The 23950-nt window shown below is 44.5% G+C and overlaps 1 protein-coding gene across 1 annotated transcript in view; it reads left to right on the top strand.

Annotated features, from left to right (window-relative positions):
- LOC112255086 (LIM and cysteine-rich domains 1) overlaps positions 1-23950 on the top strand; it is a 37721-nt gene that overhangs the window by 3413 nt on the left and 10358 nt on the right. The window contains exons 2-5 of the mRNA XM_024428146.2: positions 9890-9987; positions 11388-11508; positions 11625-11750; positions 23629-23778. Coding sequence (XP_024283914.1) covers positions 9890-9987; positions 11388-11508; positions 11625-11750; positions 23629-23778 — 495 coding nt within the window. The remainder of the gene's footprint in view (positions 1-9889; positions 9988-11387; positions 11509-11624; positions 11751-23628; positions 23779-23950) is intronic.

Below are 23950 nucleotides of genomic sequence, written 5' to 3'. Positions count from 1 at the left end.
CCATAGGGCTGTTGCCATAGGGCTGGTCCCACAGGGCTGTTGCCATAGGGCTATTCCCATAGGTCTGGTCCCACAGGGCTGTTGCCATAGGGCTGTTGCCATAGGGCTGGTCCCACAGGGCTGTTGCCATAGGGCTGTTCCCATAGGACTGGTCCCACAGGGCTGTTGCCATAGGGCTGTTGCCATAGGGCTGGTCCCATATGGCTGTTCCCATAGGGCTGTTGCCATAGGGCTGTTGCCATAGGGCTGGTCCCACAGGGCTGTTGCCATAGGGCTGGTCCCATAGGGCTGTTGCCATAGGGCTGGTCCCACAGGGCTGTTGCCATAGGGCTGTTGCCATAGGGCTGGTCCCACAGGGCTGTTGCCATAGGGCTGGTCCCACAGGGCTGTTGCCATAGGGCTGTTGCCATACGGCTGTTGCCATACGGCTGTTCCCATAGGGCTGTTGCCATAGGGCTGGTCCCACAGGGCTGTTGCCATAGGGCTGTTGCCATAGGGCTGTTGCCATAGGGGCTGTTGCCATAGGGCTGGTCCCATAGGGCTCTGGTAGTGCGCTATACAGTATAGGGAATAGGCTGCCATTTTGGGATGTGTCACTACAGCCTGGACTAGCCTGGAATAGCCTGGAATAGCTTGAGAGGAATAGGGAGGCTGTTAGCTATGGATTATAAAAGGGATTTGATACCACGGTTGCCCTCTAGTTAGTTTAGTTTCTCTAATGTTTTTAGTGCTGTGTGTCTGACCTATTCAACAGGGTGTTTTCAACACACCCTCCAGAACAGAAGTGCTGCTTATAGTGTTGCTACCTCTTGTTTCAGTCCGCCGTCTCTCTATCTGAGTCCCAAACGGCACCTTATTCCCTACGTAGAGCATGTCCATCTGGTAAAACCCTGGATCATTGTTACTCTAACTTCCGCAACGCATATAAGGCCCTCCTCCGCCCTCCTTTCGGAAAAGCTGACCACGACTATAGGCAGGGAGCTGTTGCTCAGGTCAGGTCTGTTCAACGCTGGTCCGACCAATCTGATTCCACGCTTCAAGATTACTTCGATCACGATATGTTCCGCATTGCGTCAAACAACATTGACGAATACATTGATTCGATGAGCGAGTATATTAGCAAGTGCATCTATTAAAACATTCCCAAACCAGAAACCGTGGATTGATGGCAGCATTGGCCTGAAACTGAAAGGCGAACGACTGCTTTTAACCAGGGCAAGGTGACCGGAAACATGACCGAATAGAAACAGTGTAGCTATTCCCTCCGCAAGGCAATCAAACAAGCTAAGCGTCAGTATAGAGACAAAGTAGAGTCGCAATTCAACGGCTCAGACACAAGAGGTATGTGGCAGGGTCTGCAGTCAATCACGGATTACAAAAAGAAAACCAGCCCCATCACGGACCAGGATGCCTTGCTCCCAGACAGACTAAACAACTTCTTTGCTCGCTTTGAGGACAATACAGTGCCACTGACACGGCCCGCTACCAAAACATGCGGACTCTCCTTCACTGCAGCCGAGGTGAGTAAAACATTTAAACGTGTTAACCCTCGCTTGGCTGCAGGCCCAGACGGCATCCCCAGCCGCGCCCTCAGAGCATGCACAGACCAGCTGGCTGGTGTGTTTATGGACATATTCAATCAAACCTTATCCCAGACGGCCTACAGGGAGGAGGTGAGGGCCCTCGGAGTGTGGTGCCAGGAAAATAACCTCACACTCAATGTCAACAAAACAAAGGAGATGATTGTGGACTTCAGGAAACAGCAGAGGTAGCACCCCCCTATCCACATCGACAGGAGGGTAGTACGTTTTAAGTTCCTCGGCATACACATCACGGACAAACTGAATTGGTCCACTCACACAGACAGCATCGTGAAGAAGGCGCAGCAGCGCCTCTTCAACCTCAGGAGGCTGAAGAAATACGGCTTGTCACCAAAAGCACTCACAAACTTCTACAGATGCACAATCAAGAGCATCCTGTCGGGCTGTATCACCACCTGGTACGGCAACTGCTCCGCCCACAACCGTAAGGCTCTCCAGAGGGTAGTGAGGTCTGCACAACGCATCACCGGGGGCAAACTACCTGCCCTCCAGGACACCTACACCACCGGATGTCACAGGAAGGCCATAAAGATCATCAAGGACAACAACCCCCCGAGCCACTGCCTGTTCACCCCGCTATCATCCAGAAGGCGAGGTCAGTACAGGTGCATCAAAGCTGGGACCGAGAGACTGAAAAACAGCTTCTATCTCAAGGCCATCAGACTGTTAAACAGCCACCACTAACATTGAGTGGCTGCTGCCAACACACTGTCAATGACACTGACTCTACTCCAGCCACTTTAATCATGGGAATATTGATGTAATACATGTATCACCAGCCACTTTAAACAATGCCACTTTTATATGTTTACATACCCTACATTACTCATCTCATGTATATTCTGTACTCTATACCATCCACTGCATCTTGCCTATGCCGTTCTGTACCATCACTCATTCATATATGTTTATGCTCTTCATCCCTTTACACTTGTGTGTATAGGTAGTTGTTGTGGAATTGTTAGTTAGATTACTCGTTGGTTATTACTGCATTGTCAGGAACTAGAAGCACAAGCATTTCGCTACACTCGCATTAACATCTGCAAACCATGTGTATGTGACAAATACAATTTGATTTGATGAGTTCTGGTCTAAAGTAGTGCACTATGTAGGGAATAGGATTCTATTTGGGTATCTGTATAAGCACTTTGTGGCAACTGGTGATGCCAAAGGGCTTTATAACATCAATTAAATAAGCTTTGTGTGGATACCGGCTTTGTGTGGATACCGGCTTTGTGTGGATACCGGCTTTGTGTGGATACAAACTCCTTGCTCCTGTTGCTGTCCCCAGTCCACCTGGCCATGCTGCTGCTCCAGTTTCAACTTCCACCTGACTGTTCTGCCTTATTATTATTCGACCATGCTGGTCATTTATGAACATTTGAACATCTTGGCCATGTTCTGTTATAATCTCCACCCGGCACAGCCAGAAGAGGACTGGCCACCCCACATAGCCTGGTTCCTCTGGTTTCTTCCTAGGTTTTGGCCTTTCTAGGGAGTTTTTCCTAGCCACCGTGCTTCTACACCTGCATTGCTTGCTGTTTGGGGTTTTAGGCTGGGTTTCTGTACAGCACTTTGAGATATCAGCTGATGTACGAAGGGCTATATAAATAAATTTGATTTGATTTGATTTGTGGATACCGGCTTTGTGTGGATACCGGCTTTGTGTGGATACCGGCTTTGTGTGGATACCGGCTTTGTGTGGATACCGGCTTTGTGTGGATACCGGCTTTGTGTGGATACAAACTCCTTGCTCCTTGGACTCCTTGCTGTCCCCAGTCCACCTGGCCATGCTGCTGCTCCAGTTTCAACTTCCACCTGACTGTTCTGCCTTATTATTATTCGACCATGCTGGTCATTTATGAACATTTGAACATCTTGGCCATGTTCTGTTATAATCTCCACCCGGCACAGCCAGAAGAGGACTGGCCACCCCACATAGCCTGGTTCCTCTCTGTGTTTCTTCCTAGGTTTTGGCCTTTCTAGGGAGTTTTTCCTAGCCACCGTGCTTCTACACCTGCATTGCTTGCTGTTTGGGGTTTTAGGCTGGGTTTCTGTACAGCACTTTGAGATATCAGCTGATGTACGAAGGGCTATATAAATAAATTTGATTTGATTTGATTTGATTTGTGGATACCGGCTTTGTGTGGATACCGGCTTTGTGTGGATACCGGCTTTGTGTGGATACCGGCTTTGTGTGGATACCGGCTTTGTGGATACCGGCTTTGTGTTGATACCGGACCGTGGATACCGGCTTTGTGTTGATACCGGCTTTGTGTGGATACCGGCACTGTGGATACCGGCTTTGTGTGGATACCGGCACCGTGGATACCGGCTTTGTGTTGATACCGGCTTTGTGTTGATACCGGCACTGTGGATACCGGCTTTGTGTGATACCGGCTTTGTGGATACCGGCTTTGTGTTGATACCGGCACCGTGGATACCGGCTTTGTGTTGATACCGGCACTGTGGATACCGGCTTTGTGTTGATACCGGCACCGTAGATACCAGCTTTGTGTTGATACCGGCTTTGTGGATACCGGCTTTGTGTGGATACCGGCTTTGTGTGGATACCGGCTTTGTGTGGATACCGGCTTTGTGTGGATACCGGCTTTGTGGATACCGGCTTTGTGTGGATACCGGCTTTGTGTGGATACCGGCTTTGTGTGGATACCGGCTTTGTGTGGATACCGGCTTTGTGTGGATACCGGCACCGTGGATACCGGCTTTGTGTGGATACCGGCTTTGTGTGGATACCGGCTTTGTGTGGATACCGGCTTTGTGTGGATACCGGCTTTGTGTGGATACCGGCACTGTGGATATCAGCTTTGTGTTGATACCGGCTTTGTGTGGATATCGGCTTTGTGTGGATACCGGCTTTGTGTTGATACCGGCACCGTGGATACCGGCTTTGTGTTGATACCGGCTTTGTGGATACAGGCTTCGTGAATACAGGCCATTGTATTTTCTGTCAGACTAGGAACCCCCCCGCCCCTTCAGGCTTTCTCCAATATAGAGAGAGAAAACCTTGGCTCAGGTCTCAAGTTAAAATAAACATCTTTAAGACACCGATTTGTTACAGTGTGATCTTTCTGAGCCCTTCATTCATGAGGTTGCTATGACTCTTGGCTCAGACTCAGAGACCACACACACACACACACACACACACACACACACACACAAACACACCCAGAACACATGCTGCAGGAGGGTAACACAGGACACAGAGTTTTTGACAGTTTTTCCTCTGTGGTTTCAAGTTACTGTTAGATTTAATCTGATAGATGTAATCTGTTACATTTTATTGTCTCAACAGTGAGTAGTTATGAATGAATAGCAATGACATCATTCTTGTCATGGGAAAGTACCATCGCAGCGTATCTGTGATATAACCACACTGCCCGTCCTGCACACCTGTATTTGTGTGTCACTGTCTGTGTCTTGAGGCAGGGTTTGTGTGTCACTGTCTGTGTCTTGAGGCAGGGTTTGTGTGTCACTGTCTGTGTCTTGAGGCAGGGTTTGTGTGTCACTGTCTGTGTCTTGAGGCAGGGTTTGTCTAGTTTGTCTAGAAATGTTGTCTGTGTCCCTGTCTGTGTGTCATTGTTTGAGTTTTTTTATTGAATGTTTTACAGTTGTGGTAGCCAGTGCATCTATCTACAGATGTGGCATCTTAATGTGACCCCTTTGGTCACAGGAGAGAATCAGTCCTGCAGCATCACAGGATCTGAATGGGCTGTCACATTCCTTTTCCTGTTGAGGAGGAAAACATTATCTGGCAAAAGAGGGATCAAATGAACACGGCAGATCAGGAAGAGCCTTGGTATTATACAGTATAGAGCCTTGGTATTATACAGTATAGAGCCTTGGTATTAGACAGTATAGAGCCTTGGTATTATACAGTATAGAGCCTTGGTATTATACAACATAGAGCCTTGGAGTTATACAGTGTAGAGTCTTGGTATTATACAGTATAGAGCCTTGGTATTATATAGTATAGAGCCTTGGTGTTATACAGTGTAGAGCCTTGGTGTTATATAGTATAGAGCCTTGGTGTTATACAGTGTAGAGCCTTGGTATTATATAGTATAGAGCCTTGGTGTTATACAGTGTAGAGCCTTGGTGTTATATAGTATAGAGCCTTGGTATTATACAGTGTAGAGCCTTGGTGTTATACAGTATAAAGCCTTGGTATTATACAGTATAGAGCATTGGTAGTATACAAAATAGAGCCTTGCTGTTATACAGTGTAGAGCCTTGGTATTATACCGTTTATAGCCTTGGTGTTATACAGTGTACAGCCTTGGTATTATACAGTGTAGAGCCTTGGTGTTATACAACATAGAGCCTTGGTATTATACAGTTTATAGCCTTGGTGTTATACAGTGTATAGCCTTGGTATTATACAGTATAGAGCCTTGGTATTATACAGTTTATAGCCTTGGTATTATACAGTATAGAGCCTTGGTATTATACAACAGAGCCTTGGTATTATACAGTGTATAGCCTTGGTATTGTACAGTGTAGAGCCTTGGTATTATACAGTGTAGAGCCTTGGTGTTATACAGTTTATAGCCTTGGTATTATACAGTGTAGAGCCTTGGTATTATACAGTATAGAGCCTTGGTATTATACAGTTTATAGCCTTGGTATTATACAGTGTAGAGCCTTGGTATTATACAACATAGAGCCTTGGTATTATACAGTGTATAGCCTTGGTATTATACAGTGTAGAGCCTTGGTATTATACAGTATAGAGCCTTGGTATTATACAACATAGAGCCTTGGTGTTATACAGTGTAGAGCCTTGGTATTATACAGTATAGAGCCTTGGTATTATACAGTTTATAGCCTTGGTATTATACAGTATAGAGCCTTGGTATTATACAACATAGAGCCTTGGTATTATACAGTGTATAGCCTTGGTATTATACAGTTTATAGCCTTGGTGTTATACAGTGTAGAGCCTTGGTATTATACCGTTTATAGCCTTGGTGTTATACAGTGTACAGCCTTGGTATTATACAGTGTAGAGCCTTGGTGTTATACAGTATAAAGCCTTGGTATTATACAGTATAGAGCCTTGGTATTATACAACATAGAGCCTTGGTGTTATACAGTGTAGAGCCTTGGTATTATATAGTATAGAGCCTTGGTGTTATACAGTGTAGAGCCTTGGTGTTATATAGTATAGAGCCTTGGTGTTATACAGTATAAAGCCTTGGTATTATACAGTATAGAGCCTTGGTATTATACAACATAGAGTCTTGGTATTATACAGTATAGAGCCTTGGTATTATATAGTATAGAGCCTTGGTGTTATACAGTGTAGAGCCTTGGTGTTATATAGTATAGAGCCTTGGTATTATACAGTGTAGAGCCTTGGTGTTATACAGTATAAAGCCTTGGCATTATACAGTATAGAGCATTGGTATTATACAACATAGAGCCTTGGTGTTATACAGTGTAGAGCCTTGGTATTATACAGTGTAGAGCCTTGGTGTTATACAGTGTAGAGCCTTGGTATTATACAGTGTAGAGCCTTGGTGTTATACAACATAGAGCCTTGGTATTATACAGTTTATAGCCTTGGTGTTATACAGTTTATAGCCTTGGTATTATACAGTATAGAGCCTTGGTATTATACAGTTTATAGCCTTGGTATTATACAGTATAGAGCCTTGGTATTATACAACATAGAGCCTTGGTATTATACAGTGTATAGCCTTGGTATTATACAGTTTATAGCCTTGGTGTTATACAGTGTAGAGCCTTGGTATTATACCGTTTATAGCCTTGGTGTTATACAGTGTACAGCCTTGGTATTATACAGTGTAGAGCCTTGGTGTTATACAACATAGAGCCTTGGTATTATACAGTTTATAGCCTTGGTGTTATACAGTTTATAGCCTTGGTATTCTACAGTATAGAGCCTTGGTATTATACAGTTTATAGCCTTGGTATTATACAGTATAGAGCCTTGGTATTATACAACATAGAGCCTTGGTATTATACAGTGTAGAGCCTTGGTATTAAACAGTATAGAGCCTTGGTATTATACAGTGTAGAGCCTTGGTGTTATACAGTGTAGAGCCTTGGTGTTATACAGTGTAGAGCCTTGGTATTATACAGTTTATAGCCTTGGTATTATACAGTATAGAGCCTTGGTATTATACAGTGTAGAGCCTTGGTATTATACAGTTTATAGCCTTGGTGTTATACAGTGTAGAGCCTTGGTATTATACAATGTAGAGCCTTGGTATTATACAGTATAGAGCCTTGGTATTATACAGTTTATAGCCTTGGTATTATACAGTATAGAGCCTTGGTATTATACAGTGTAGAGCCTTGGTATTATACAGTTTATAGCCTTGGTGTTATACAGTGTAGAGCCTTGGTATTATACAATGTAGAGCCTTGGTATTATACAGTATAGAGCCTTGGTTATGTACAGTTTATAGCCTTGGTAGTATACAGTATAGAGCCTTGGTATTATACAGTTTATAGCCTTGGTATTATACAACATAGAGCCTTGGTATTATACAGTGTATAGCCTTGGTATTATACAGTGTAGAGCCTTGGTATTATACAGTGTAGAGCCTTGGTGTTATACAGTGTAGAGCCTTGGTATTATACAGTTTATAGCCTTGGTATTATACAGTATAGAGCCTTGGTATTATACAACATAGAGCCTTGGTGTTATACAGTGTAGAGCCTTGGTATTATACAGTATAGAGCCTTGGTATTATACAGTTTATAGCCTTGGTATTATACAGTATAGAGCCTTGGTATTATACAACATAGAGCCTTGGTATTATACAGTGTATAGCCTTGGTATTATACAGTTTATAGCCTTGGTATTATACAGTGTAGAGCCTTGGTATTATACAGTGTAGAGCCTTGGTTATGTACAGTTTATAGCCTTGGTATTATACAGTGTAGAGCCTTGGTATTATACAGTGTAGAGCCTTGGTATTATACAGTTTATAGCCTTGGTATTATACAGTGTAGAGCCTTGGTATTATACAGTATAGAGCCTTGGTATTATACAGTGTATAGCCTTGGTATTATACAGTATAGAGCCTTGGTATTATACAGTGTAGAGCCTTGGTATTATACAGTTTATAGCCTTGGTGTTATACAGTGTAGAGCCTTGGTATTATACAATGTAGAGCCTTGGTATTATACAGTATAGAGCCTTGGTATTATACAGTTTATAGCCTTGGTATTATACAATGTAGAGCCTTGGTATTATACAGTTTATAGCCTTGGTATTATACAGTATAGAGCCTTGGTATTATACAGTGTAGAGCCTTGGTATTATACAGTGTAGAGCCTTGGTATTATACAATGTAGAGCCTTGGTATTATACAGTTTATAGCCTTGGTATTATACAGTATAGAGCCTTGGTATTATACAGTGTAGAGCCTTGGTATTATACAGTGTAGAGCCTTGGTATTATACAGTGTGTTTGGATTTGGGGGAAAAGAGCCAAAGGGCTCTGAGGCTGTTGAGTGTTTACCTGTCTGTGTTCCTTGTCTAATCATTGTCCCTTTCCTTCCTTCCTTCCTTCCCCCCCTTTATTTTTCATTTCCTTTCCTTCCATCCCCTTCCCCTCCCTTTCCTTCCTTCCTTCCTTCCTTCCTTCCTTCCTTCCTTCCCTTCCTTCCTTCCTTCCTTCCTTCCTTCCTTCCTTCCTTCCTTCCTTCCTTTCCTTTCCTTTCCTTTCCTTCCTTCCCTCCTTTCCTTCCTTCCTTCCTCCCTTTCTTTTCATTCCCTTCCCCTCCCTTTCCTTTCCTTTCCTTCCTTCCCTCCTTTCCTTTCCTCCTTTCCTTTCCTTCCTTCCTTCCTTCCCTCCCTTTCCTTTCCTTTCCTTTCCTTCCTTCCTTCCTTCCTTCCTTCCTTCCTTCCTTTCCTTCTTTTCTTTCCTTTCCTTTCCTTCCTTCCATCCCTCCTTTCCTTTCCTTCCTTCCCTCCCTTTTCTTCCTGTCCTTCCATCCCCTTTCCTTCCTTCCTTCCTTCCTTCCTTCCTTCCTTCCTTCCTTCCTTCCTTCCTTCCTTCCTTCCTTCCTTCCTTCCTTCCTTTTTCTTTCCTGTCCTTCTTTCCTTTCCTTTCCTTCCTTCCTTCCTTCCCTTCCCTTCCTTTCCTTCCTTCCTTCCTTCCTTCCTTCCTTTCCTTTCCTTTCCTTTCCTATCCTTCCTTCCTTCCTTCCCTTTCCTTCACTCCTTTCCTTCCTTCCTTCCTTCCCTTTCCTTTCCTTTCATTGCCCTTCTTGCCCCTCTATTTCCAGATGTGTGTGGGGCAGCAGCCAGTGTTTCCAGGGGTGAGGGGCGCGACGTGTCTGTCATGTAAAGGGATCTGCTCTGGATTCATCCCACATTCCTGGAGGTAATTTAACCCTAACGATATAAAAACACACACACACACACACCACAGAATATTAAGGAAGGTTTTTTTAATGACGATAAACAGAATATACAGACAACAAATAGATGTAGAATAACACAGAAATCAGGAAGGCATGCACCCAATGGTGCTGCAGTGTGGAGGAGCATGGTTCTAGCTGTGACCTAGAGGGTGACCTTAACCTTACCTTACCACAGCTTAACCTTATTTTACCACAACCTACCTTACCACAGCTTAACTTTACCACAGCTTAACCTTACCACAGCTTAACCTTACCTTACCACAGCTTTACCTTACCTTAACTTACCACAACTTAACCTTACCACAGCTTAACCTTACCTTACCACAACTTAACCTTACCACAGCTTAACCTTACCTTACCACAGCTTTACCTTGCCGTACCTTACCACAACTTAACCTTACCACAGCTTACCTTACCACAATTTAACCTTACCACAGCCTCCCTTACCACAATTTAACCTTACCACAGCTTAACCTTACCTTACCACAGCTTAACCTTACCTTACCACAGTTTAACCTTACCTTACCACAACTTTACCTTACCTTACCTTAACAGAGCTTTACCTTACCTTACCACAACTTAACTTTACCACAACTTAACTTTACCACAACTTAACCTTACCACAGCTTAACCTTACCACAACTTAACCTTACCACAGCTTAACCTTTTCTTACCACAGCTTTACCTTACCTTACCACAACTTAACCTTACCACAACTTAACCTTACCTTACCACAGCTTAACCTTACCACCGTTTAACCTTACCACAGCTTGACCTTACCACAACTTAACCTTACCACAGCTTAACCTTACCACAACTTTACCTTAACTTACCATAGCTTTAACTTACCTTATCACAGCTTTACCTTACCTTACCACAGCTTAACCTTACCTTACCACAACTTTACCTTACCAAAGCTTTACCTTACCACAGCTTAACCACAACTTAACCTTACCACAACTTTACCTTAACTTACCATAGCTTTACCCTACCTTACCACAGCTTAATCTTACCACAACTTTACCTTACCACAGCTTTACCTTACCTTACCACAGCTTTACCTTACCTTACCACAGCTTTACCTTACCACAACTTTACCTTACCACAACTTAACCTTACCACAGCTTAACCTTACCTTACCACAACTTAACCTTACCACAGCTTTACCTTACCACAGCTTAACCTTACCACAACTTAACCTTACCTTACCACAGCTTAACCTTACCTTACCACAGTTTAACCTTACCACAGCTTGACCTTACCACAACTTAACCTTACCACAGCTTAACCTTACCTTACCTTACCACAGCTTACCTTACCTTACCATACCCTACCTTACTATACTTGTCATCCCCACCAGGAAAGTGTGCACAGTGTGTGGTTGCAGTGTGGAGGACCACGGCTCCAGTTGTGACCTAGACGATGACCACAAGATTGGCCGACTCCTGGCCGATTCCAAATATGCCCACCTGACCGCCAAGGTGATCTTTTATATGATTAATCAGACCATTTAAAAACCCTATTCAGCCTTTCTGATTGTATTCAGTGCATTTAGAATCATCAAGGATTCACACCTTCTGACCATTTCTGAGAACAGGTGAAGGGCATCCGGGTGTACAAACGTAACCGCATGGTCGTCACCAACTCTGTCGTCTCAAAGAAGGACCCCACCTTCAACACCATCACCTACGACTGGGCCCCGCCAGGACTCACACAGAAACTGGTGAGAGAGGGAGATGTTCAACAACATCACATACGATTGGGAGGGAGGGAAATGGCAATACCGTTACATACGACCTACAATACCTGGTCAAATGGTACCTTATGGACCCTGGTTAAATGGTACCTTATGGACCCTGGTCAAATGGCACCTTATGGACCCTGGTTAAATGGTACCTTATGGACCCTGGTCAAATGGTACCTTATGGACCCTGGTCAAATGGCACCTTATGGACCCTGGTTAAATGGTACCTTATGGACCCATGGTACCTTATGGACCCATGGTACCTTATGGACCCATGGCACCTTATGGACCCTGGTCAAATGGCACCTTATGGACCCTGGTTAAATGGTACCTTATGGACCCTGGTCAAATGGTACCTTATGGACCCTGGTCAAATGGTACCTTATGGACCCTGGTCAAATGGTACCTTATGGACCCTGGTCAAATGGTACCTTATGGACCCTGGTTAAATGGTACCTTATGGACCCTGGTCAAATGGTACCTTATGGACCCTGGTCAAATGGTACCTTATGGACCCTGGTCAAATGGTACCTTATAGACCCTGGTCAAATGGTACCTTATGGACCCTGGTCAAATGGTACCTTATGGACCCTGGTCAAATGGTACCTTATAGACCCTGGTCAAATGGTACCTTATGGACCCTGGTTAAATGGTACCTTATGGACCCTGGTTAAATGGTACCTTATGGACCCTGGTCAAATGGTACCTTATGGACCCTGGTCAAATGGTACCTTATGGACCCTGGTTAAATGGTACCTTATGGACCCTGGTCAAATGGTACCTTATGGACCCTGGTTAAATGGTACCTTATGGACCCTGTTCAAATGGTACCTTATGGACCCTGGTTAAATGGTACCTTATGGACCCTGGTCAAATGGTACCTTATGGACCCTGGTCAAATGGTACCTTATGGACCCTGGTTAAATGGTACCTTATGGACCCTGGTCAAATGGTACCTTATGGACCCTGGTCAAATGGCACCTTATGGACCCATGGCACCTTATGGGCCCTGGTCAAATGGTACCTTATGGACCCATGGCACCTTATGGACCCTGGTCAAATGGTACCTTATGGACCCATGGCACCTTATGGACCCTGGTCAAATGGTACCTTATGGACCCTGGTCAAATGGTACCTTATGGACCCTGGTTAAATGGTACCTTATGGACCCTGGTCAAATGGCACCTTATGGACCCTGGTCAAATGGTACCTTACCATTACATACAACCTACAATACCTGGTCAAATGGTACCTTATGGACCCTGGTTAAATGGTACCTTATGGACCCTGGTCAAATGGTACCTTACCATTACATACAACCTACAATACCTGGTCAAATGGTACCTTATGGACCCTGGTTAAATGGTACCTTATGGACCCTGGTTAAATGGTACCTTACCATTACATACAACCTACAATACCTGGTCAAATGGTACCTTATGGACCCTGGTCAAATGGTACCTTATGGACCCTGGTCAAATGGCACCTTATGGACCCTGGTTAAATGGTACCTTATGGACCCATGGTACCTTATGGACCCATGGTACCTTATGGACCCATGGCACCTTATGGACCCTGGTCAAATGGCACCTTATGGACCCTGGTTAAATGGTACCTTATGGACCCTGGTTAAATGGTACCTTATGGACCCTGGTCAAATGGTACCTTATGGACCCTGGTCAAATGGCACCTTATGGACCCTGGTTAAATGGTACCTTATGGACCCTGGTTAAATGGTACCTTATGGACCCTGGTCAAATGGTACCTTACCATTACATACGACCTACAATACCTGGTCAAATGGTACCTTATGGACCCTGGTTAAATGGTACCTTATGGACCCTGGTTAAATGGTACCTTACCATTACATACAACCTACAATACCTGGTCAAATGGTACCTTATGGACCCTGGTCAAATGGTACCTTATGGACCCTGGTTAAATGGTACCTTATGGACCCTGGTCAAATGGTACCTTATAGACCCTGGTCAAATGGTACCTTATGGACCCTGGTTAAATGGTACCTTATGGACCCTGGTTAAATGGTACCTTATGGACCCTGGTCAAATGGCACCTTATGGACCCTGGTTAAATGGTACCTTATGGACCCATGGTACCTTATGGACCCATGGCACCTTATGGACCCTGGTTAAATGGTACCTTATGGACCCTGGTTAAATGGTACCTTATGGACCCTGGTTAAATGGTACCTTATGGACCCTGGTTAAATGGTACCTTATGGACCCTGGTTAAATGGTACCTTATGGACCCTGGTTAAATGGTACCTTATGGACCCTGGTCAAATGATACCTTATGGACCCATGGTACCTTATGGACCTGGTCAAATGGTACCTTATGGACCCTGGTTAAATGATACCTTATGGACCCATGATACCTTATGGACCCTGGTCAAATGGTACCTTATGGACCCTGGTCAAATGGTACCTTATGGACCCTGGTTAAATGGTACCTTATGGACCCTGGTTAAATGCTACCTTATGGACCCTGTTCAAATGGTACCTTATGGACCCATGGTACCTTATGGACCCTGGTTAAATGGTACCTTATGGACCCATGGTACCTTATGGACCCATGGTACCTTATGGACCCTGGTCAAATGGTACCTTATGGACCCATACCTGGACCCTGGTTAAATGGTACCTTATGGACCCATGGTACCTTATGGACCCTGGTTAAATGGTACCTTATGGACCCATGGTACCTTATGGACCCTGGTTAAATGGTACCTTATGGACCCTGGTTAAATGGTACCTTATGGACCCTGGTCAAATGGCACCTTATGGACCCTGGTCAATTGGCACCTTATGGACCCTGGTTAAATGGTACCTTATGGACCCTGGTCAAAGTAAATAATAGGAAACTTAACAGCACAGGGAACTAGAGGCTTATAATATATAATGATATAATTAAGGTAAACTTCGTTCCAGGTTTGTTGTAGTAAATCCAGCAGTCTACAGGCATTCTTCTCCTTAGTCAGAGTTGTTCGGTCCACGTGCCACAGCCGGCGCCTGCTTGACTGTCTCCATCACCTCTGACCTAAACAACAGACCACTGAGCAGAACAACTTCTGCACACCTGAAATATCAAATTACCAGGTGCTGATCCCGTCAAATTCAAATCTGGATCTCAAAGCCAGTTCCATTGCCCTCTTTTCATTGTTTTTCTCTAATCAGGGACTGATTTAGACCCGGGGACACCAGGTGGGTGATTCCCCTCTAATCAGGGACTGATTTAGACCTGGGACACCAGGTGGGTGATTCCCCTCTAATCAGGGACTGATTTAGACCTGGGACACCAGGTGGGTGATTCCCCTCTAATCAGGGACTGATTTAGACCCGGGGACACCAGGTGGGTGATTCCCCTCTAATCAGGGACTGATTTAGACCCGGGGACACCAGGTGGGTGATTCCCCTCTAATCAGGGACTGATTTAGACCCGGGGACACCAGGTGGGTGATTCCCCTCTAATCAGGGACTGATTTAGACCCGGGGACACCAGGTGGGTGATTCCCCTCTAATCAGGGACTGATTTAGACCTGGGACACCAGGTGGGTGATTCCCCTCTAATCACGGACTGATTTAGACCTGGGGACACCAGGTGGGTGCAATAATTATCAGGTAGAACAGAAAACGAGCAGTAGTCCAGACCTCGTAAGGTAAGAGTTAAACACCTCTGCCTAGATCATCTTAGATGATAGAAGAAGGTAATATTCAGGACCTCGTAGGGCTAGGTGATAGATGGTAGGAGAAGGCAGTAGATTTGAAGCAAAAACCCCAATGAACTCTAGATCCCTTCCTATAGAGTAAACACAGATTAGATGCAGTAGCTAGGTTTCCATCCAATTAGGTGCAGTAGCTAGGTTTCCATCCAATTAGGCGCAGTAGCTAGGTTTCCATCCAATTAGGCGCAGTAGCTAGGTTTCCATCCAATTAGATGCAGTACCTAGGTTTCCATCCAATTAGATGCAGTACCTAGGTTTCCATCCAATTAGATGCAGTAGCTAGGTTTCCATCCAATTAGATGCAGTAGCTAGGTATCCATCCAATTAGATGCAGTAGCTAGGTTTCCATCCAATTAGATGCAGTAGCTAGGTTTCCATCCAATTAGACGCAGTAACTAGGTTTCCATCCAATTAGACGCAGTAGCTAGGTTTCCATCCAATTAGACGCAGTAGCTAGGTTTCCATCCAATTAGACGCAGTAGCTAGGTTTCCATCCAATTAGATGCAGTAGCTAGGTTTCCATCCAATTAGATGCAGTAGCTAGGTTTCCATCCAATTAGATGCAGTAGCTAGGTTTCCATCCAATTAGATGCAGTAGCTAGGTTTCCATCCAATTAGACGCAGTAGCTAGGTTTCCATCCACCAGATGCAGTAGCTAGGTTTCCATCCAATTAGATGCAGTAGCTAGGTTTCCATCCAATTAGACGCAGTAGCTAGGTTTCCATCCAATTAGATGCAGTAGCTAGGTTTCCATCCAATTAGATGCAGTAGCTAGGTTTCCATCCAATTAGATGCAGTAGCTAGGTTTCCATCCAATTAGATGCAGTAGCTAGGTTTCCATCCAATTAGATGCAGTAGCTAGGTTTCCATCCAATTAGATGCAGTAGCTAGGTTTCCATCCAATTAGATGCAGTAGCTAGGTTTCCATCCAATTAGATGCAGTAGCTAGGTTTCCATCCAATTAGATGCAGTAGCTAGGTTTCCATCCAATTAGATGCAGTAGCTAGGTTTCCATCCAATTAGATGCAGTAGCTAGGTTTCCATCCAATCGGCAACAGATTTTCATGCAAATATTCTAAAATCTGCAGAAGAACAGTATGCACATTTTCGCAGCAGAGATGTGTTCCCGTCAAATTAATTTGGTGTGGACTAAAGGCTGTGTGTGATGGCCTAGTGCACATTGCGGTGAAATACCCATATATCGAATGAAAAATACAAGTTGACTGGGTTTCTATCGTATTTTCAACTCTACTGATGGGTTTTTCACAATAGTTTTTTTCGTTATATAGCCAGTGCTTGACTTGGACTGAAATATGTGCCGGTACTCATTTTTTGGTGCCGGTACTGTTTATATTTACGTGCAGGAGCTCCAGAATACATTTGAGCTAATATTCTATAAGACGAACAAGTCAAGCACTGGATATAGTGAATGTGCACATTCCGGTTTTGGCACCTGCGCTCTAGCCAACAGCTCGCAGATACAGTGCAGGTATAGCCGAAATAATTAAATAAATATGGGCAGAAGAGCAAGATCATCAAGTCACCAGAATAACACCCTGGATATTTACTGGAAAATGAGCATCAAGCTCATCACCGTGCATTTTGACCACCCTGGGAAGTTCATCAAAACGTATTTCATCTGTAGCCTAATAAACTGCATGATGTCCCGAGTCGTAGTGGGAGGATACACGTCATATCATCGCGTGACTACACGTTTACTTCAATATGATCGTTATTAGATCGATATTTGCGCATAAAGTTGTTTCCACTGCCATTTCTCTGCTAATTAATTTTACAGACAAAAAGATCTCACCATATCTAGCGTGTTTTGTCAACATTTGGAAAAGTTCACAGACAAAAAATGTGCTGTGGTGACATTTTTTGTCTGATGTACTTTAGTTACATTAAAAGGTTGGATAGAAACCTGTTTAGTTTGACTGTTACATTTATCACCGTCTTCATCAGATCAAGATTTTTTGTTGAATTGAAAGTTTCATTCATCGTCACACAATCTCAGTGTAGCAATTTTACTGTAAATATATCTACTCTGTTAGTGGGCTAGTACATATATTTACTCTGTTAGTGGGCTAGTACATATATATACTCTGTTAGTGGGCTAGTACATATATCTACTCTGTTACTGGGCAAGTACATATATCTACTCTGTTAGTGGGCTAGTACATATATCTACTCTGTTACTGGGCAAGTACATATATCTACTCTGTTAGTGGGCTAGTACATATATCTACTCTGTTACTGAGCTAGTACATATATCTACTCTGTTAGTGGGCTAGTAAATATATCTACTCTGTTAGTGGGCTAGTACATATATCTACTCTGTTAGTGGGCTAGTACATATATCTACTCTGTTAGTGGGCTAGTACATATATCTACTCTGTTACTGGGCAAGTACATATATCTACTCTGTTAGTGGGCTAGTACATATATCTACTCTGTTTGTGGGCTAGTAAATATATCTACTCTGTTAGTGGGCTAGTACATATATCTACTCTGTTAGTGAGCTAGTAAATATATCTACTCTGTTTGTGGGCTAGTAAATATATCTACTCTGCTAGTGGGCTAGTACATATATCTACTCTGTTAGTGGGCTAGTAAATATATCTACTCTGTTAGTGGGCTAGTAAATATATCTACTCTGTTAGTGGGCTAGTAAATATATTTAGTCTGTTAGTGGGCTAGTAAATATATCTACTCTGTTAGTGGGCTAGTAAATATATCTACTCTGTTAGTGGGCTAGTACATATATCTACTATATTAGTGGGCTAGAAAATATATTTAGTCTTTTAGTGGGCTAGTAAATATATCTACTCTGTTAGTGGGCTAGTAAAGATATTTAGTCTGTTCGTGGGCTAGTAAATATATCTACTCTGTTAGTGGGCTAGTAAATATATCTACTCTGTTAGTGGGCTAGTAAATATATTTAGTCTGTTAGTGGGCTAGTAAAGATATCTACTCTGTTAGTGGGCTAGTAAAGATATCTACTCTGTTAGTGGGCTAGTAAATATATCTACTCTGTTAGTGAGCTAGTAAATATATTTAGTCTGTTAGTGAGCTAGTAAATATATTTAGTCTGTTAGTGAGGGCTAGTAAATATATTTAGTCTGTTAGTGGGCTAGTAAATATATTTAGTCTGTTAGTGGGCTAGTAAATATATCTACTCTGTTGGTGGGCAAGTAAATATATTTAGTTTGTTAGTGGGCTAGTAAATATATTTAGTCTGTTAGTGGGCTAGTAAATATATCTACTCTGTTAGTGGGCTAGTAAATATATTTAGTCTGTTAGTGGGCTAGTAAATATTTGTGGTCTCTATAAGAATACTTCAGAGTTTTATGATGCAACTAGGAACATTATCCAGTCCATGTCCGTGGTGCAGTCTGCTTACTGAAGCCTGCTTACTGAAGCCTGCCTCCTGAAGCCTGCTTACTGAAGCCTGCTTACTGAAGCCTGCCTCCTGAAGCCTGCTTACTGAAGCCTGCTTCCTGAAGCCTGCTTACTGAAGCCTGCCTCCTGAAGCCTGCTTACTGAAGCCTGCCTCCTGAAGCCTGCCTCCTGAAGCCTGCTTACTGAAGCCTGCCTCCTGAAGCCTGCCTCCTGAAGCCTGCTTACTGAAGCCTGCCTCCTGAAGCTTGCTTACTGAAGCCTGCCTGTGGGGAGGGCGTGCATGTGTGTGGTACAGCCTGTCTGTCTATCTGTGACTGGTTTAGCCTTCAAGCCTTCATCAGGACACACTAATGACATGCAAGCCTGTAGAGTGGTGATAGGTCAGCTTCACCCCAGGATTGTAGAGTGGTGATAGGTCAGCTTCACCCCAGGATTGTAGAGTGGTGATAGGTCAGCTTCACCCCAGGATTGTAGAGTGGTGATAGGTCAGCTTCACCCCAGGATTGTAGAGTGGTGATAGGTCAGGGATTGTAGAGTGGTGATAGGTCAGCTTCACCCCAGGTGATAGGTCAGCTTCACCCCAGGATTGTAGAGTGGTGATAGGTCAGCTTCACCCCAGGATTGTAGATTGATAGGTCAGCTTCACCCCAGGATTGTGGTGATAGGTCAGCTTCACCCCAGGATTGTAGAGTGGTGATAGGTCAGCTTCACCCCAGGATTGTAGAGTGGTGATAGGTCAGCTTCACCTTCCAGGATTGTAGAGTGGTGATAGGTCAGCTTCACCCCAGGATTGTAGAGTGGTGATAGGTCAGCTTCACCCCAGGATTGTAGAGTGGTGATAGGTCAGCTTCACCCCAGGATTGTAGAGTGGTGATAGGTCAGGTTGTAGAGTGGTGATAGGTCAGCTTCACCCCAGGATTGTAGAGTGGTGATAGGTCAGCTTCACCCCAGGATTGTAGAGTGGTGATAGGTCAGCTTCACCCCAGGATTGTAGAGTGGTGATAGGTCAGCTTCACCCCAGGATTGTAGAGTGGTGATAGGTCAGCTTCACCCCAGGATTGTAGAGTGGTGATAGGTCAGCTTCACCCCAGGATTGTAGAGTGGTGATAGGTCAGCTTCACCCCAGGATTGTAGAGTGGTGATAGGTCAGCTTCACCCCAGGATTGTAGAGTGGTGATAGGTCAGCTTCACCCCAGGATTGTAGAGTGGTGATAGGTCAGCTTCACCCCAGGATTGTAGAGTGGTGATAGGTCAGCTTCACCCCAGGATTGTAGAGTGGTGATAGGTCAGCTTCACCCCAGGATTGTAGAGTGGTGATAGGTCAGCTTCACCCCAGGATTGTAGAGTGGTGATAGGTCAGCTTCACCCCAGGATTGGAGTGGTGATAGGTCAGCTTCACCCCAGGATTGTTGGTGATAGGTCAGCTTCCCCCAGGATTGTAGAGTGGTGATAGGTCAGCTTCACCCCAGGATTGTAGAGTGGTGATAGGTCAGCTTCACCCCAGGATTGTAGAGTGGTGATAGGTCAGCTTCACCCCAGGATTGATTGTAGAGTGGTGATAGGTCAGCTTCACCCCAGGATTGTAGAGTGGTGATAGGTCAGCTTCACCCCAGGATTGTAGAGTGGTGATAGGTCAGCTTCACCCCAGGATTGTAGAGTGGTGATAGGTCAGCTTCACCCCAGGATTGTAGAGTGGTGAGTGGTGATGGTGAGGTCAGCTTTACCCCAGGATTGTAGAGTGGTGATAGGACAGCTTTACCCCAGGATTGTAGAGTGGTGATAGGTCAGCTTTACCCCAGGATTGTAGAGTGTGAGGCAGGCAGAGAGTGGGGAGCAGAGAGTGCTGTAGACCCCCCCCGCTCCATCCTGGATGTGCTTACAAAGAAAACCAACTATGACTGATGTGTCCTCTTCCAAGACGTTTTCTGACTGTGTGAAGTTTAGTATTTACTGAGGAGTGGTTAATGACTTGTCTGTTATTAGGGGAGAGATGAAGAATGATTGGCTGTTAGTTACTAGCTAGCGCACAGCTAGCTAGATAAGTGTAGTTAGAGATGTTTAAAAAGAGGAATAGAATGATGTGTTACTGTCGGTCACAGAGCACTGACAGTAGAAGAGAAGGAGGGATGATTGTGCTAGGTCACAGAGCACTGACAGTAGAAGAGAAGGAGGGATGATTGTGCTAGGTCACAGAGTGCTGACAGTAGAAGGAGGGATGATTGTGCTAGGTCACAGAGCGCTGACAGTAGAAGAGAAGGAGGGATGATTGTGCTAGGTCACAGAGCGCTGACAGTAGAAGAGAAGGAGGGATGATTGTGCTAGGTCACAGAGCACTGACAGTAGAAGAGAAGGAGGGATGATTGTGCTAGGTCACAGAGTGCTGACAGTAGAAGAGAAGGATGGATGATTGTGCTAGGTCACAGAGTGCTGACAGTAGAAGGAGGGATGATTGTGCTAGGTCACAGAGTGCTGACAGTAGAAGAGAAGGAGGGATGATTGTGCTAGATCACAGAGCGCTGACAGTAGAAGAGAAGGAGGGATGATTGTGCTAGGTCACAGAGTGCCGACAGTAGAAGGAGGGATGATTGTGCTAGGTCACAGAGCACTGACAGTAGAAGAGGAGTGATGACTGTGCTAGGTCACAGAGCACTGACAGTAGAAGAGGAGGGATGATTGTGCTAGGTCACAGAGTGCTGACAGTAGAAGAGAAGGATGGATGATTGTGCTAGGTCACAGAGTGCTGACAGTAGAAGAGAAGGATGGAGGATTGTGCTAGGTCACAGAGTGCTGACAGTAGAAGGAGGGATGATTGTGCTAGGTCACAGAGTGCTGACAGTAGAAGAGAAGGAGGGATGATTGTGCTAGGTCGCAGAGTGCTGACAGTAGAAGAGAAGGAGGGATGATTGTGCTAGGTCACAGAGCGCTGACAGTAGAAGAGAAGGAGGGATGATTGTGCTAGGTCACAGAGTGCTGACAGTAGAAGAGAGAGGGATGATTGTGCTAGGTCACAGAGTGCTGACAGTAGGAGGGATGATTGTGCTAGGTCACAGAATGCTGACAGTAGAAGAGAGAGGGATGATTGTGCTAGGTCACAGAGTGCTGACAGTAGGAGGGATGATTGTACTAGGTCACAGAGTGCTGACAGTAGAAGGAGGGATGATTGTGCTAGGTCACAGAGTGCTGACAGTAGAAGGAGGGATGATTGTGCTAGGTCACAGAGTGCTGACAGTAGAAGAGAAGGAGGGATGATTGTGCTAGGTCACAGAGTGCTGACAGTAGAAGGAGGGATGATTGTGCTAGGTCACATTGCTGACAGTAGAAGAGAAGGAGGGATGATTGTGCTAGGTCACAGAGTGCTGACAGTAGAAGAGAAGGAGGGATGATTGTGCTAGGTCACAGAGTGCTGACAGTAGAAGGAGGGATGATTGTGGTAGGTCACAGAGTGCTGACAGTAGAAGAGGAGGGATGATTGTGCTAGGTCACAGAGTGCTGACAGTAGGAGGGATGATTGTGCTAGGTCACAGAGTGCTGACAGTAGAAGAGAAGGAGGGATGATTGTGCTAGGTCACAGAGCGCTGACAGTAGAAGAGAAGGAGGGATGATTGTGCTAGGTCACAGAGTGCTGACAGTAGAAGCCTGGAGGTCAGAATAGGGAGTGATGATCTATTTTCCAGCACTGTGAGGGCTGCTTGGCCACCACTCTGAAACGTGTCCCAAAAGCACCTTATTCCCAAAATAGTGCACTACTTTTGACCTGGAGCCATAGGGCCAGCATCCCAAATGACACTCTATTCCCTACATAGTGCTCTACTTTTGACTTGCGGTTATGGTAAAAATAAAAATAATAGTGCACTATATAGGGAATAAGGTGTCATTTGGGACGGACACCCCACAAGTCATGGCCTGTGAAGTATTTCTCCGGTTTAAAAGGACAGGTCCCAAAGCCAGGTAGCGTTGCTGCCTACAGTCACGTACAATATAAAGCTTTGTTCAAAGACCAACTGTAAATTCTCTGGAGCCTATGCTTTACATAGGAGGTCATCTATGAACGTTTGAACATCTTGACCATGTTCTGTTATAATCTCCTGTTGGTCATCTATGAATGTTTGAACATCTTGACCATGTTCTGTTATAATCTCCTGTTGGTCATCTATGAACGTTTGAACATCTTGACCATGTTCTGTTATAATCTCCTGTTGGTCATCTATGAACGTTTGAACATCTTGGCCATGTTCTGTTATAATCTCCTGTTGGTCATCTATGAACATTTGAACATCTTGGTCATGTTCTGTTATAATCTCCTGTTGGTCATCTATGAACATTTGAACATCTTGGCCATATTCTGTTATAATCTCCACCTGGCACAGCCAGAAGAGGACTGGCCACCCCACATAGACTGGTTCCTCTCTAGGTTTCTTCCTAGAGGTTTTGGCCTTTCTAGGGAGTTTTTCCTAGCCACCGTGCTTCTACACCTGCATTGCTTGCTGTTTGGGGTTTTAGGCTGGGTTTCTGTACAGCACTTTGTGATATCAGCTGATGTACGAAGGACTTTATAAATACATTTGATTTGATTTAGCTCTGTTACACTGGTCTGGTGCTGTTGTTGTTGTTGCTGTAAAGTTGAGTCCTCAGTCCTTGTTGTTTCATGTAGTTTACTCTCTCCTGGGCTGTGTTAACTCCTCTCCCTCTCTCACCCTCTCTCTCCCTCTTTAGGCCATGCTGTACATGGCGTTGGTCCCGGAGGAGAAGCGTCCAGTAGCAGGGACGGAGGGAGCGATGTACCGGCGCAGGCAGTTGATGAGACAGCTACCTGTCTACGATCAGGACCCCTCCCTGTGCAACGGGTCTCTGTCAGAGGACCAGGTTAGATTTTGGTGCCGTCCAAATAAATCCTCTTTATGTTTGTATTTAAGCCTCCATTTTGGAATTTTGTCCACATTATCGACAGGTCACTTCTTCTAGTATTCTAATTTTGATTCATATTCTTCTTTTTTTTTTTTAAACATTTGACTATTTATGAATAGACCTACGTATA

Source organism: Oncorhynchus tshawytscha, linkage group LG07 (assembly GCF_018296145.1).
Source record: "Oncorhynchus tshawytscha isolate Ot180627B linkage group LG07, Otsh_v2.0, whole genome shotgun sequence".
Classification (NCBI taxonomy): Eukaryota; Metazoa; Chordata; class Actinopteri; order Salmoniformes; family Salmonidae; genus Oncorhynchus; species Oncorhynchus tshawytscha.
Note: the sequence above shows the minus strand (reverse complement) of the source record. Positions and strands in the feature narration are given on the sequence as shown.